This window comes from Lissotriton vulgaris, chromosome 7, assembly GCF_964263255.1.
Source record: "Lissotriton vulgaris chromosome 7, aLisVul1.2, whole genome shotgun sequence".
Taxonomy (NCBI): Eukaryota; Metazoa; Chordata; class Amphibia; order Caudata; family Salamandridae; genus Lissotriton; species Lissotriton vulgaris.
The window spans coordinates 1,267,752,154-1,267,768,076 of NC_141695.1; the positions used below are offsets into that span (position 1 = coordinate 1,267,752,154).

At 44.7% G+C, this 15,923-nt stretch overlaps 1 protein-coding gene across 1 annotated transcript in view; it reads left to right on the plus strand.

The window, feature by feature from the left end:
* KDM3B (lysine demethylase 3B) overlaps positions 1 to 15,923 on the plus strand; it is a 1,298,224-nt gene that overhangs the window by 1,014,151 nt on the left and 268,150 nt on the right. Inside the window, exon 20 of the mRNA XM_086931831.1 lies at positions 5,141 to 5,260. Coding sequence (XP_086787957.1) covers positions 5,141 to 5,260 — 120 coding nt within the window. The remainder of the gene's footprint in view (positions 1 to 5,140; positions 5,261 to 15,923) is intronic.

Below are 15,923 nucleotides of genomic sequence, written 5' to 3' on the forward strand. Positions count from 1 at the left end.
TGTTATTTCTTTTCTTTCGTATTTTTTTATTTGTTTTCTTTCTTTTCTTTCTATATCTTTAAATAACTTCCTATATATGCCATGGCCCAAAGATAGTGGGTTGCTAGGGGGAGGTGGTAGAGATGCTGTCACGCCTCATGGGTCTGGCACTGCCAATGCCGGTGCATTGCAAGCACGACGTGTAATATTTCGGCTACCGAATGTGGCTTTCACCGAGCTTCACACAGAAATCCGTTGAATTGCTGCCAAATGCTGCAGTGTGGCAACACCCAAAAACCCACCAAGGGCCACGACTGAGAGCAGTCAAAAGGACCGAGGACAAGCGGAAGGCGAGAAAGAGAATTCATATTATTTCGTAGTGTTTCAAACCAGCCTCTGTATGTGAACTGCAATCATGGGGAGGCTGTGAAACCCTGTGCACGGTGGATCCTGACCGCACAGGCCATCAACGTCTTATTCATCTTTTCAATATCACACTGGCCTCCCACTGAAAAGATCATAATGGCATAACCACCTGCTTACAGCTAGGTCAAGGGACAATGCGCGTATCTAGATTTCATTGGATATTCCCAAATGACGCTCTGCTTTTCCAGGCTTAAGAAAATAATGCTGGGCTCGTGAGTGAGTAACAGTGACTTACTTGGAGTACTCTGAAATTCTTTTTTTTCTTTTCTGTTTTTAGTTGTGGGGAGGCGGTGATTGGATTTGTTATGTAGTTCCCAGTTAATACGAAAAGGTGACTAGCCTAACTAAGCTGGTGAACAAATGGATGATAGCATAGCACTAGTGAACTTGGGGTCAAAAGCGTTTGGCAGGATGCTACTAACATGGTTGCTAAAACAGTGTGTGGGTAGCTTTTTTTGTAGGTGGCTCTGTGTGGGTGGCTCTGTGTGTGTGTGTAGGTGGCTCTATGTCGGTGGCTCTGTGTATGTGTGTGGGGGTGGCTCTATGTGAATGACTGTGAGTGGCTCTGTGTGGGTGGCTCTGTATGTGTGTGTGGGTGGCTTTGTGTGTGTGGGTGCAAATGCAATAGGTCTCGCATTTTCTAAAGTGGCACTCCAGCCTTCTGTACGCCTTTCCACCAACACCACTCCTGCCCAAAGTTCTCAAGATGATCAGAAACATCCAGGCTCAAGTTATTCTTGTGGCTCCAAATTGGGCAACGTATAATTTGTATCCCAAGCTGTTAAACATGAGCGACAGTCCCCCAATCAGGCTGCTTCTAAGAGAGGATCTTCTGTCAGCAGGGGGAAGAGTCTCCTGCACCGGAACCTCGGCACCCTTCACCTTTATGCATGGAGATTGAGCGGCGACCGTTGACAGCTTTCCACCTTCCTTACGAAGTCTGCAATGTTATTCTTTCAGCCAGGTGTCCCTTCAAAAAGTCGGTATATGCCTGCTGCTGGGATACATTTGTGGTGTGCATCTAGGAACAGCAATCCTTTCTTGTAAATGTAAATTGATACTTGTATAGCGCACTACTCACCCGCAAGGGTCTCAAGGTGCTTGTACAAATACCGCTGTGGAACCCATCCTGGCTTTCCCTGTGAGGCGTCCACTCCTGGGCACCCCCAAGGTGGAGGCTAGGCATCCTTAGCGTTGTGGGGGCCGTTGTGGAGATTAAGCAAGCTATTGCCCAGAGTTGCAGAGTGGGACTCCATGATTGGAATAGGCACCGAGGCGAGAATGATCAGGTCCGTGGAGTTTTTGAGCCCAAGACCTGCCGAGGCGGGGAATTGAACCCTGGTCCTGGGCTAGACTTCTGCATCAGGGTCTGCCGCTCTAACCATTGAGCCACACTTCTCCACAATCTCATCCCTTTCTCAGGTTCTTGTTTTGTTGTAATCTTTGCCCAGCAGTGCGATAGGCACAGTTAAAGGTTAACAGCCATTTCAGCTTTTTGAGGTTGCCGGACCAACTTTCTTTGTTCAAGTCACCTGCTGTTGCTAGGTTTCTCAAAGGATTGCAGCATATTTTTCCTCCCAGGTCTTTCATCATGCCCAAGTGGGACTTCAACCTTGTTCTGACTTTTTTTAATGTATGTGCCCTTGGAGCCTCTGCACAATTGCCCTCTTCAGATATTAACTGTAAATCTGATTTTTTAGAGGTCATTACATTGGCCAGGTAGATCAGTGATTTACAGGCACTCAGCGCACCCTGCCTACACCGCATATCTGAGGAAGCTGGTACTCCAGACACATGCTTCCTTCCGAAGGTTGTAACCATTGGTCTGGACTGATCATGTAGGAATCCTATTTGAAGAAACCGCCCCAGTTGACCACCACAAACCAGGGGGTGTGTCAAATCAGATAAAGACAAGGACCTCTAACAAAGTGGTGGGATCGGATTTACAAATTCTGCTTCGTACCACCCTGCGGCCATGGAATCAGGAGGTTTTCCTAACTCTTGGAAGATGGCTTCAAAACTCCCACTATTGGGAAAATACAATCTGGATCCAAAGGATCCAAACAACTATAGGCCCATCTCTCGTCTCCCATTGCCAGCAAAAGTAGTGGAGAAAGAAAGAAACATTCAGCTGAGTGCCTTTCTCTTTGAGAATAAGCTACTGGATCCCACTCAGTGTGGGTTTAGAGAAGGGCACAGTACTGAGGCTGCCCTGATAAAAACGATGGAAGAAATCAGGAAAGGACCATGGAGGTGAGGCTGCCCTCATTATGCTGGACTTATCCGTGGCCTTCAACATGGTCCATCATGATCTCCTTATGGACCGTTTGTCAGAGTATGGAGTTAAAGGCATGGCATATGGAGGCTGTTAAAATTGTTTCTAACTGACAAATAGTGTCCTTAGAGAAGTTTTACTCTAAACCTTTCTCCCTACCATGTGGAGTTCCATAGGGATCGTCCCTTAGCCCTACCCTTTTTAATGTTTATGTGGCACCCTTGGCCCCTCTAATGAGATCCTATGGCTTTAGTCTTACCTCATATGCAGATGAGACACAACTTGTTGCCACTGCTACCAGGGCAAGAAGCAGGTATGAGCAAGAAGTTTCATGACTGCATGGGAGCAGTAAAAACTTGGATGACAAAGAATTGCCTAAAATTAAATTCAGGCAAAACTGAGATCCTCCTGTTCGGAAATAAGGCCAACTTCTGGACCCTGGACTGGTGCCCATCAGATCTGGGCACCCTCCCTAAACCCAAGAGGAAGGCAACAAATCTGGATGTAATGGTGTATGATGGACTGAGCTTTGAGGACCAGATAAACGTCACAACTTCTGCCACCTTTCATTCCCTTAAACTGCTTAAGAAGGTCAAACCTTTCCTGCCAGAAGACAATCTACGAACGGTTGTCTCATCCCTTATTTTATCAGTGCTGGATTATTGCAATGGGCTCTACCTTAATATCCAAGAGCGGCACTCAAATAGATTGCTGATCTGCAAATTGCTGAAGCAAGACTTGTGACAGGCACCCCCAAATTTTTATATGTACCCAAGAAAATTAGGACTACACTGGTTGCCCATCGGGAAACGGGTGCAATTTAAGTCACTATGTATTGTCTTTAAGGTACTACATGGGCAGGGTCCTGACTTCTTGATTCACCAGTTTTAATGGTACACTCCCAAAAGAACCTTGCGTCACTAGGAGCCAGACTAGGGAGCGTACCATCCACGAAGAGAGCTTTGTGGGGTGGGGTGGGGGAGGGGGGGGCTATTACAGGTGTGGCAAAGCGTGGAATGCCCCCCCTGGAGTTTGAGGAACTTAAAACTTGCTTTTTAACTCAGTCCCCTCCAGCTACACTTTTCTTGCTACCCTGTTCTCATAAGAGTTGAGCTACCTACGCTAGGACACCCCTTGGTAACCGTGCGCTCTATAAATATAATATAACATAACTCCTTTCCATTAAGGCCAGAACATCAGCCTGCCTACTTTGCTCCTCCTCACCTTCCGAAGAAGAAATATTCCACCATCTTGACCCCAAAAAAGCGTTGTAGTTTGCCCATGAGTGCACAAAAGAGTTCTGGATAGACAATCAACTCTTCATTGGGTACGTAGGGAAGGCTGTACAGAAACAGATCTCAAGATGTACAGTGCTCTGCATAAAGGTCTACTTTGGCCAAGGAGCAACCTCCTGAGGGCTTGCATGCTCATTCCACCAGAGCCAAGGCTGCCACCAGTGCATTAGCCCACTGGGTCCCCGTCAGGCAGCAACGTGTGCACCTCTGAACACATTTATCAGGCATTACTGCCTGGACAGTTGGGTCCGTCATGGTGGTCACTTCATCCATTCGGTTCTGCACAACTTTCTGGTTTAAATCTTTTTGCAAACCCATCTCCCGATTGGCATTGCATGGGTGTCTATTCTAAAGTACAGAATCTGCATCTAGCAATCTCAATCAGCTTAACAAGTTAGTTACCTTTGGTAACACTCATATGGTAGAGTGACTATATAGCTGTGGATTCGCCCTAAGAAAATCAAGATGCAAGTTAAACTACTCCATTCTCTACTAGCGTTGCACATGAATGGAGGTTTTTAGATGTAATTTTAACCATGCTAAAAAAATCATTTTATTCTTTGTTTGCAACATGTATTTGTGCTGTTTTAATTCTATTTTTTGTGGTTGTTTTCGATGTGTTTTAAGCAACTTGATGCACATGTTGTATACATCACATGCCAGGGCACATTTCACCCTTAAGTTGTTTTGAACCCTTAAACCTGCTCCAGTCATTTCCACAAAGACTTTTGAAAATAAGTTGTCCGCCTGCTGTGCCTTCCTTGTGTTCTTTATCTCTGTTGGACTGGGAAAGGCTGTTAGCAACTTATATTTGCTACTCATAAATATCCGCTCTCCTCATATCGCTCGACTAAATTTTGTTTTCCATCCCAGGTCATTCTGCTGGGAGTTTTTTCCTAATGGATGTCCAGATTGTAGCGGCGCACAGCTTTTATACTGTCTCTTCTGTACAGTTTACATGATTAGTTCAGGAGGGGGCCAAAGCCTTTCCTGACATAACTTTCATCACACCTTATTCATACTAGGGTGTATGGAAATGTCTGTTCCTTAAACTTAATCTGTTTGCAATTTTCTTTCCAGGAGTGATAAAAGCTATTTGCTAATTTTCAGTTTGTATATTGTGTGACAAATGATAGATTTTTTTTTTAACTTCTTTTTCTGATAGGTCTGATAACTGCAGACGATAGACGGGTTGGTACCACAAACCTGCACCTGGATGTCTCTGATGCTGTCAATGTCATGGTCTATGTTGGGATCCCTGTGGGAGAAGGCTCTCACGATGATGGTAAGCTCATGTGCTGGTAATTGAGTATGTATTCTGATGCAGGAGAGGATTGCATATTGATTGAATAACCCCCTTCCTGTTTTCTTTACTAACACGTTGAATCTGTTTATTTTTTGCAAATGATTGAACGTCTTTCTTTGTCATAAGATCCCCATTCATAACCTTTTGAAAATGCGAGAGGACCACAATGTAGAATTTAAAATGCAGGTAAATACTTATTCTCTTCCAGGGGATACTCATCAATAGTCATAAGCACTGAATAGTCCCGCCCTTGTGCGGGACCCTGGAGCAATAGCCAATAATATGCATATATCTACATATACCAACAATTTTCCTGTCTAACCTTCAGGGTACAGAAAAGGTCGGTTGTTATCACAAATATAGTTTACATTCTCGCCCAGGTGGGCTAGCTCTCAATGCATGCACAAAGTAATTCATTCGTGTGCTCAAAGTCCCGCCCCAGTGGGCATTACATTGATGATCTTGCCAGGCGGTTGTGATCAATTCAAGAATTTTCAACAAACTGCATAGTCCTAATAAAGAATACAAAAAATAAATGGTGCTCACATATAGTTGCAAAAGATAAAATTACACAAATCTATGTACATTTAAAATCCTTTTCAGCAATTTATATACAAGGAGTTTGTTACTCTATATCACATTTATTGTTTATCACAGATGGACTGCTAGTTCTTCACTAGAGTTCAAGCCTGCAGGTATTAGAGTTTTGAAATCTATAATGAATTTCGACTCCAATACTCTTAGCTGATGTTCTGTCACCCCCTCGTACTTGAGGTCTGATAGCATCCAAAACTACAAAGGCCAAAAGTTTATTGTTCTGGTTATGGCAACTCTTGAAGTGACGAGCAACTGGATACAATTTATTATTGTTCCTGATTGCTCTTTTGTGCTCTAACACTCTCAATTTTGCCTTTTTCTTAGTACTCCCAATGTACCATTTGTTACATGGACAGATTAAACAATAAACACACATCTCTGTGTTACAGTCAAAGTTGCCTCTTATCTCAAAGTCCCTACCACAATTCGGAACCTTGAGTCTAGAACAGTTCTTGCTATATGCACAAGCTTTACAATGCATACAACAAGAAAACCCTGAAATGGCCCTGTTCAGTTCTCTGGTAGTTTTGGCCGTCAGATTGCGACTCAATTCATCTTTGAGTGACTTCCCTCTCCTGAATGTTATTTGGGGGGTTTCATGTAGACATTTATCCAGTGTGGCATCAGTTTTTAATATGTGCCAATTCTTGTTTAAAATTTTGCGTACCTGAAAGGCCTGACTTGAATACGTTGTGATGAATCTGATTTTATTTTCATTGTCTTCATCTCTTATTTTGGGATTAAGCAACGCTGTTCTTTCCAGTTCATCTACCTTATTTACTGCCCTCATGATTATTTTATTAGAGTACCCTCTTTGTCTGAATCTCTCACACATGGTCTTTTTCTCTATGTCAAACTTCTCCTTCGTGCTACAATTCCTTTTGGCACGAATCAGTTCTCCATAAGGAATACTTTGAACTAGGCTATAAGGATGTGAACTTGATGCACATAACAAACTGTTCTCTTCCAGGGGATACTCATTAATAGTCATAAGCACTGAATTATCTCCGCCCATGAGCGGGGACCCGGAACACATAAACAATATACATATATATGTGTAAATATAACCAAAAGTACTAAGTAATTATACACATATACATGTATAATAACCATAATATGCAGCCTAACCTTAACACATAGGCTAATCAAACCAAACCTTACACGTTCTGAAGCATGAAAATATGCTGTATATAAATGCAATAAACAGGCATGAGCCTAAAATGCATTTCATAGCCATGAAAAACCTTTTATTTTCATCAAAGAACCTGTAGTAAACAGTTATTAGCCTAAAAAGGCTGCATATGAAAAAATGTCTGTGTACAGAAAATCAGACTGAAACCCTGCCTTTAAGGCCCCAGAGAATCTGCACACTTTGCCTTTAAGGCCTCCAGGAGAACTCTGTTCCCATCATGCCCCACAGGTGACAGTTAGGTCAGTTCTTTTTTCCGGCTTGTTCTGTGAGGAACCTGGAACTTGAGCTCTGCTCTTTTGAAGTATTTTCTGTCAGAAATTGGTTTTTCTTGCCTTTTCTTGACAAAATATAACTTTGGTAGTGGTTTGTTACCCTTTTCTGACCAAGCTGTTGGTGTATTTTAGTCAGAATGCCACCTTTATTTTACAAATGTCCTTCCTGTGGGAAGAAGATGTCAAACTGACCCACACTCTATGTGGTGTGTCTTCCAGCTTCTCATAAGGTGGGAGATTATCACTGCCTCAACCTTTCAAATAGAACTTTAAAAGAAAAAGAGAAAATGAGGTTGCTGGGCCTTCTGGAGAGAGAAAACCGTGGTGAGAAGAGTTCTAAAGGCCTATTATCATCTGCCAAGCCATCTTCTCAGCCCAAACGTCGAAGATCAGCGTCTCCAGAAGGTAGAACTAAGAAGCATCGACTCCAGGGAGCGTCACCGTCAAAAAAGGTGCGCTCGACGTCGAGAACAAGATCGCCGTCGACGTCGAAGAGAGCTCCATTGACGTCGAGGACATCGCCGGTGAGGCAGTCGCCGTCGAAATCCTTGTCGACGTCGAGGCAATTGGTGTCGATTGCAGTGAGGACGATGTCGGGAGTGCAACGCTCGACGTCGAAGGATCGTATGAGGTCGACGTCTAGGGACGAGAGATGTCCGACGTCGAAGGATCGTGTGTCGACGTCGAAGGAAAAAGGTTTGTCGTCGAAGGATAAAGTGTCGACGTCGAAGGATAAAGGGTCGACATAGAGGAAGAGTCATCGGTCGACGTCGAGTGGGAGACATACGTCGTCGAGGAAAAGATCGACGTCGAGAGAAAGGATGACGTCGAAGGATTCGACGTCGAGACCTAAAAAGAGAAGGTCAAGGTCTCCATCGCGACGTAAGTCGACGTCGAAGCATGCTTCGGGCTCGAAGCATGGAGTGTCTAGGTCTCCCCCACCTGATCATAGGTCGGAGTCGAGACTATCAAGACCAGCCTCCCGGACCTCAATTAGGTCTTTGTCGAGGTCAGAAATAAGTCCCGAACCTAGAGTGGAAGGTTCCCCGCATGATCCGGACAACAGATCTGCAGTGGGGCAAGGGATAGTGCACCAGGACTCTTCTGTGGTGGCTCATTCGGGCTCAACCTCAGGGCAGGTGTCAGATGACAGACAGTTGGTGCCCAGACAGCGGACCCCGTCTGGTTCATTGGTCTCTGAACACAGTGCAGCGTCGAGAGCTTCTAAGTCTTCCGCAGAGCTGAATATTGTGCAGGTGTCACCTGAAGCTTCACCTGAGCATACAGAGCGGCCTATTAACTTGTCACCGAGTTGGTTGGAAAGTTTAAGGCATTGGAATATGCGTCCGATAATGGGGGAGAGAGCTCCGGTCCCTCGGACGGAACTGCATAGAAGATCACGCTCAAGATCCTTAGTGAGAGAGAAATCTCGTTCAGGGGAGCGTAGGAGGCAGCGATCGGCAACTCCTCAAAGAAGACTTAGAACTCCTACTCCATCTTCTACATCGTCTTCTTCAAGATCTTCATATAGAGACTATTCTCCGACTATATCTTCTACTCCTCCTTCCAGAGTGTCTCCAGTAGACGATTTAAGCACATTTAATGATGTATTATGTCGTGGAGCGAGTAAATTCAGCATCAAAATGGCAGTTCCCCAGGTAGCAACGTCAGTCATCTTCGAAACCTTGCATCACAAGACAACTGGCAGGCCTCTCCTACCGTTAGTGCCCGGATTGATTGAACCAGCAATGAGGACATTCCTAACTCCGGCCACGGTGGGTTCAGGTCCTTCTAGGATTGCGAAGAAATACAAGTCTCCAGAGGAAGACCCAATGTTTTTGCGGTCTGACCCACCACCAGACTCCCTGATTGTAGCAGCAGGCAGAAAGGCGCATTCGGCAGCATCTACCTCTTCTGCTCCACCTGAAAAGGACAGTAAGAGTATGGATTCCTTGGGGCGAAGGATGTGCAATACCTCAGGATCGGTCATGCGAGTGGCCAGTGCGGCTGCTCTATTGGGCCGCTATGACCGTCTGCTCTGGGACTCAGTGGCTCGTTTTGCAGATAAACTCCCTAAAGAGGATCAGAAAGACTTCCTGGAAATAGTGGAGGAAGGAGGTTTGGTGGCTAACCAGAGCATTAGCGCGGCTGCTGATGCTGCGGACTTGTCGGCACATGGCTATGCACACGGTGTTTGCGCAAGACGTACAGCCTGGCTTCGCCTTACGGGGCTACAGCCGGAGGCACAGAGGAAAATTGTCAATTTACCTTTTAATGGATCAACTCTGTTTGGATCTCATGCAGACGACGAGATGTCTAAGATGAAGGTGGAGTTGGACACTCTTAAGGCCGTAGGCCTTGAGAAGAAAAAAGAATTTAAACGTCGGGGTACTTTTCGTCCCTATGACAAGAGATCTTTTCAGCAAAGGAGTCAACAAACTAATTGGTCTTCGCAAAATCAAGGCCAGAATCAACAAAGACCGCAATTCCAGCAGCGGCGGCCTGGACGGGGCAGAGGCAATGGAAATAGGCAGCAGTCATCAGCTGCCAAGCAGCCTCAGAAACAATGAATGGATGCTTCCTCTACAACCGTGTCCCACTCCGGTTGGAGGAAGTATTGTGCGTTATCTGGACGAGTGGAAACAGATCACGAAGGACAGATCGGTGCTGGATGTCATTCAGAACGGGTACCTTTTGAGATTCAAGAAGGCACCCCCTGTCATGCGCCCTCTAAAGATGGTACAGTGGAATATAAAGAGCTTGCAACAGGAGGCGAACGTCCTCCTGAAGAAGAAGGCCATAGAACCAGTTCCTTTCCAGCAGAGAGGTCAAGGCCTGTACTCTCGATTCTTTCTTGTGCAGAAAAAAGGTCCAGTCACAGAGTTCAGACCCATTCTGGATTTGAGGCGACTGAACAAATTCATTCGGAAGGAGAGATTTCGAATGCTGGCTCTTCACCAGATCTTCCCTCAATTGCACCAAGGGGATTGGATGTGCTCCATCGATCTAAAGGACGCTTATTTTCATATTCCGGTATCCAGAAAACATCTTATTTTCTCAAGTTTCAGGTGGCGGCTCGTCATTATCAGTACGCAGTGCTTCCTTTTGGCCGGAGATCAGCTCCTAGGACATTTTCAAAATGTATGGCTGTAGTGGCGGCTTGTCTTCGAAAGAGTCGGATTTTCATATATCCGTACTTAGACGACTGGCTTCTGAAGAGTTCATCCCCATCGCTTCTAGAGGAACATCTGTCGATTTGTCTTCAGCTCATGTACAAGTTGGGTCTGCAAGTCAACTACAAGAAGTCGATAATGAACCCCACCCAGAAGATCCACTACCTGGGTGCTCAGCTGGATACAGAAGTAGAAAACGTGTGTCCTTCGGAGGAGAGGTGGTCATCCATCAGAGCGAAGTGTCTACTTCTCCTTCAAACTGCACGTCCGACAGTTCGGCAAGTGTCCTCTCTCCTGGTCTCAATGGCGTCGTGCATTTTCATCGTGCCAAACGCACGTTTGCAGATGCGTCCTCTACAACAGTGTCTGGAAGATCAGTGGAAACAGAGGACGGGATGCTGGGAGGACCGGATTTATCTCCAACAGTCTGCAAAAGATTCCATCCGGTGGTGGATGAAGAAGGTGCACGTGATGAAGGGAGTCCCTTTTCATCAGGACCCACCAACGCAGACTCTGATAACAGATGCTTCTCTCCAAGGCTGGGGGGCGCATATGGGCCCTCTGCAGGTACAAGGGCAATGGTCAGACTTCGAGAAAGGGTATCACATCAATCTTCTCGAACTCAGAGCGGTCCATCTTGCTCTCAAGTCCCTGGCGCCATCGCTACAGACTCGGTCCCTCCTGGGGCAAACAGACAATACAACTACAATGTATTACTTAAACAAGCAGGGGGGTACCAGATCCAGGACTCTTTCCATAGAAGCCCAGACCATCTGGCATTGGTTACTTGCGCAAGACCTGTCCATAACAGCAATTCACCTGCCGGGGAGTCTCAACACACAGGCGGACGACCTCAGCAGAGACTTCGTCGAAGCGATCGACTGGGTTCTCAACGAAGACGTCACGCACAGCATTTTCCAGGATTGGGGAACACCAGACATAGATCTGTTCGCAGACGCGGCAAACGCAAAATGCCCCGTCTTCGCGTCCAGGTTCTACCAGAAAGGGTCTCAAGGGAATGCCTTTTTGATAGATTGGTGTCAAAATTTGCTGTACGCCTTTCCACCGACACCGTTGATACCAGCAGTGATCAATCGGCTGTACAAGACTCACTCCGGAATGATACTGATTTGCCCAGAGTGGCCACGCCAGTGGTGGTTCCCAGATCTCCTCCAGTTGTCAATAGCACCGCACAGGAGATTGCCGTGTCGCCCGGATCTACTGTCCAAGCAGAAGGGGCAAGTGTTTCATCCCAATCTGCCCTCCCTGCGCTTGGCAGCATGGCTCCTGAAGTCATCCAGTACGGGTACTTACAGCTGAATCCGGAGTGTATGAACATCCTTAAGGAAGCAAAGCGGCCTTCTACGAGACAATCCTACGGATTTAAGTGGCAACGCTTTTACCTTTGGTGTCAGAGTAAGGGTCTGGACCCTATTCATGGTCAAGAAAAGGTGGTCCTGCCTTATCTTCTTTACCTTGCTGAATCTGGTTTGCAGTTTAATTCCATCAAAGTCCATCTTGCTGCAATAACTGCTTATAGAAAATCGCCAACACAGATATCTTTCTTTCGGATGCCTGTGGTGAAGGATTTTCTGGAGGGGTTAAGAAAGGTTTATCCTCCAATCAGGTCTCCGTCTCCACCTTGGGAGCTTAATGTGGTATTGACTAAATTAATGGGTCCCCCATTTGAGCCGATACATAAAGCGTCTTTGCAACACCTGTCTTGGAAAGTAGCGTTCCTGGTGGCCATCACTTCTGCTCGTAGGGTGAGCGAAATCCAGGCTTTGAGTTGCAATGAACCGTACACAGTTTTTCATGGAAACAGAGTGGTGCTCAGGACTCATCCTGCTTTCCTACCTAAGGTGGTGTCAGATTTTCATATTAACCAATCCATAACATTGCCTACTTTCTTTCCGAACCCTTCAAGTCCGGCAGAACGGACTTTACATTCATTAGATCTAAAAAGGGTTTTGAAATTTTACTTAGATAAAACAAAGTCCTTGAGACAGACGGACCGTCTGTTTGTGAACTATGGTCCTACAAATACTGGTTTGGCAGCATCCAAGCGATCCATTTCTAGGTGGATAGTGTCTTGTATCTTACTTGCTTATCAGCTAGCCCACAAGTCTTTATCAGGTAGACCTAGGGCTCATTCTACGAGGGGAAAAGTTTCTACCACAGCTCTCCTTAGGAATGTGGTTATGTCAGAGATATGTAAAGCAGCTATTTGGCGTTCAGTACATACGTTTACACGCCATTACTGTTTGGATTCTGATGCTCAGACTGATGCACAAGTGGGACAAGCATCACTCAGAAATTTGTTTGCTAATACTAGTTAAACACTGTGATTTTAAAGTATGACTATGCTTTTATCTGTTCGCCCGCTTCTGTGGGTATGAGCTTGCTACTCTATTCAGTGCTTATGACTATTAATGAGTATCCCCTGGAAGAGAAGGATTAGTTACTTACCTTTAATCCTAGTTCTCTTCCAGGGGTATACTCATTAAAGTCATAAGCACCCTCCCGCCTCCCCGGGCGAGCAGTAGCATTAAGGTTTAAAGTTTCAATATGTTTAAGTGCAGATTCCTGCTAAAGTTTACTGTACCGTACAAAAGAACTGACCTAACTGTCACCTGTGGGGCATGATGGGAACAGAGTTCTCCTGGAGGCCTTAAAGGCAAAGTGTGCAGATTCTCTGGGGCCTTAAAGGCAGGGTGCCAGTCTGGTTTTCTGTACAGACATTTTTTCATATGCAGCCTTTTTAGGCTAATAACTGTTTACTACAGGTTCTTTGATGAAAATAAAAGGTTTTTCATGGCTATGTAATGCTAGGCTCATGCCTGTTTATTGCATTTATATACAGCATATTTTCATGCTTCAGACAGTGTAAGGTTTGGTTTGATTAGCCTATGTGTTAAGGTTAGGCTGCATATTATGGTTATTATACATGTATATGTGTATAATTACTTAGTACTTTGTACTTTTGGTTATATTTACACATATTTATGTATATTGTTTGTGTTCCGGGTCCCCGCTCATGGGCGGAGATAATTCAGTGCTTATGACTTTAATGTGTATACCCCTGGAAGAGAACTAGGATTACAGGTAAGTAACTAATCCTTCCCAGCCGTTGCTTTCCTATGAAGTGTGGTTTTCAGATGGTCTCCCTGCACCTGTACCTCCACATCCAGGAATACCAAAGAATCCCCACTTATCTGAGAGGTCAGTTCAATGTTCAAATCATTATCATTTAGCATTTCAATGAATTCCACAGCACTTTTTTGATCTCCCCTCCAAATGACAAAGATATCATCAATGAACCGTGTCCAAAGCACAACACGGTCATTGAATTGATCTAGGCAAATGGACACTTGCTCCTCCCACCAACCCATGAACAGGTTGGCGTAACTGGGGGCGAAGCAAGTGCCCATTGCCATCCCTTGCAGCTGTACGTACAGTTGGCCATCAAAGAAAAAATAATTGTTAGACAGACAGAATGCTATCATGTCTATCAACATTTCGGTGTGCATCAACAAAGAAATAGATCTGGCTTTCAAGAAATGTCTTATTGCCTGGATTCCCAGATCATGTTTTATAGATGTGTATAAACTTGTTACATCTAGGGTTATCATCAAAAAAAATCAGATTCCCAGTGTATGCCGTCAATCATGTTTAAAAAATGCATTGTATCCCTCAGGTATGCAGGTAGGGCAGTGACAAAAGGTCTCAAGAAAAAAATCAATGTATTTGGATGTCATCTCTAATTTGGATCCCATCGAAGAAACAATGGGTCTGCCAGGGTTTTTTTTTGGATCCTTATGTAACTTGGGAAGTAAATACAGCAGTGGTGTTTTTGCGTGTTCACATCTTAAACTACTGTGTTCTCCCCAAGTCAACAAACCTTTATCCTTCCAATCCTCAAGCATTGTGTCATACTTCAAGTGTGCGTTCTCCATTACTCCATTCTCTACTTTTTTATAACAAGTGGTATCAGACAGTTGGCGTACCCCTTCTCTGATAATCTTTTAACCCCCAAACTACCACATTACCCCCCTTATCTTATTGTTTAATGATAATGGAGGGATCATTTTTCAGTCTATCAATGGCAGTTACCTGATCTTTATTGAGGTTAACCTTGGCATTTCCATATTTCCTATAGCTGATTTTTTTCAGTTCTTTGGTGACACTCTTTTCGAATACCTCTATTGCGTCACAATGTACCAAGGGAAGAAATTTTGACTTAGGTTTAAACCCACTGAAACCTGCAGCATCTAAGACAATATCAGTGTCCTGTAAATTGAGTAATGGCTTATCATGGTGTACAACATTTTCATCCAATTCACAGACCGTTTGTAAGTCTGTAATGTCCGAGATGGCAATTGAGGGTCTATTTTCAATATCACCATTGCCCCCCATGGGTGTTGGATTTAAGTGGAACCATTTCTTCAATTTAAGTTTGCGTAAAAAATAGAAAATGCCAATTCGAGTCTGCACATAATCCATGCTTTTTGTAGGACAAAAGGATAATCCCAGCGATAAAACATTGATTTCATTATTAGTTAACTCACGGTTTGAGAGATTGATGAGTCATTTCGTTCCTTTCTACGCTCTCGTTACGATTGGTGAGGCTGTTTGCATTTCTCTTCTTCGGCCTTCTTCTGGCTTTTTTGTTCCTTTTGTTCCTCGCATTTTGCCGCGTTGTCCTCGTCCCCGGCCTCTCCGAAAATCCTGGTCCCTTTCTTGTGCGCTTGGCTGGTCTTGTTTTGCTTTATTGATTAGCTGGAATTGTTTCTAAAAGTTGTTCCGGTTTGGGGTTGCCACGGGTTCTCGTTGGCTTAATCTTTCTAATGACACATCCGAAAGATTGCTATCCGAAGTTTCACTGTCTTCGGTTTGCGCCGTCGTCTTTTGTGTTGCTGTTGGTGCTTTCTGAGGTTTTTTGTTATAACCCGGCTCCATTTCCGTGAACAGATGGTCATATTTTTTATGGAACGTCAAGGTTCTGCCCACCTGGTAGTCTTTAAAGTCTCTTATGAACTTACGTTGTTTGCATGCTGTAATCTCTTCCTCTACTTTATTCAATCGTACTTGCAGTTTTTCCATGAAGGAGTCTACTTTGTCCTGAGTTGTTAATTTTAGGAGTTCTTCCATAATGGTTCCGATTTCATCAACAATTTTCTTTCTGTCTTTAAGTGCATATTTTATAAGTATACGCATCATTACGGTAGAACTCTCCTTGGAGTTCCCCGCCCACTCCTCCAGCATCTCAGGGTCGGGGTCTTCATACGTGGCAATTGTATATATCCGGAGGCCTCTCGGGACCCTACCCACGTCAATGTACTTCTGAAGAGACTCTGCTTCCCACCATTTGGCGAGTTCCTTTTTGTGCAATTTTTCAAGTTTGTCAA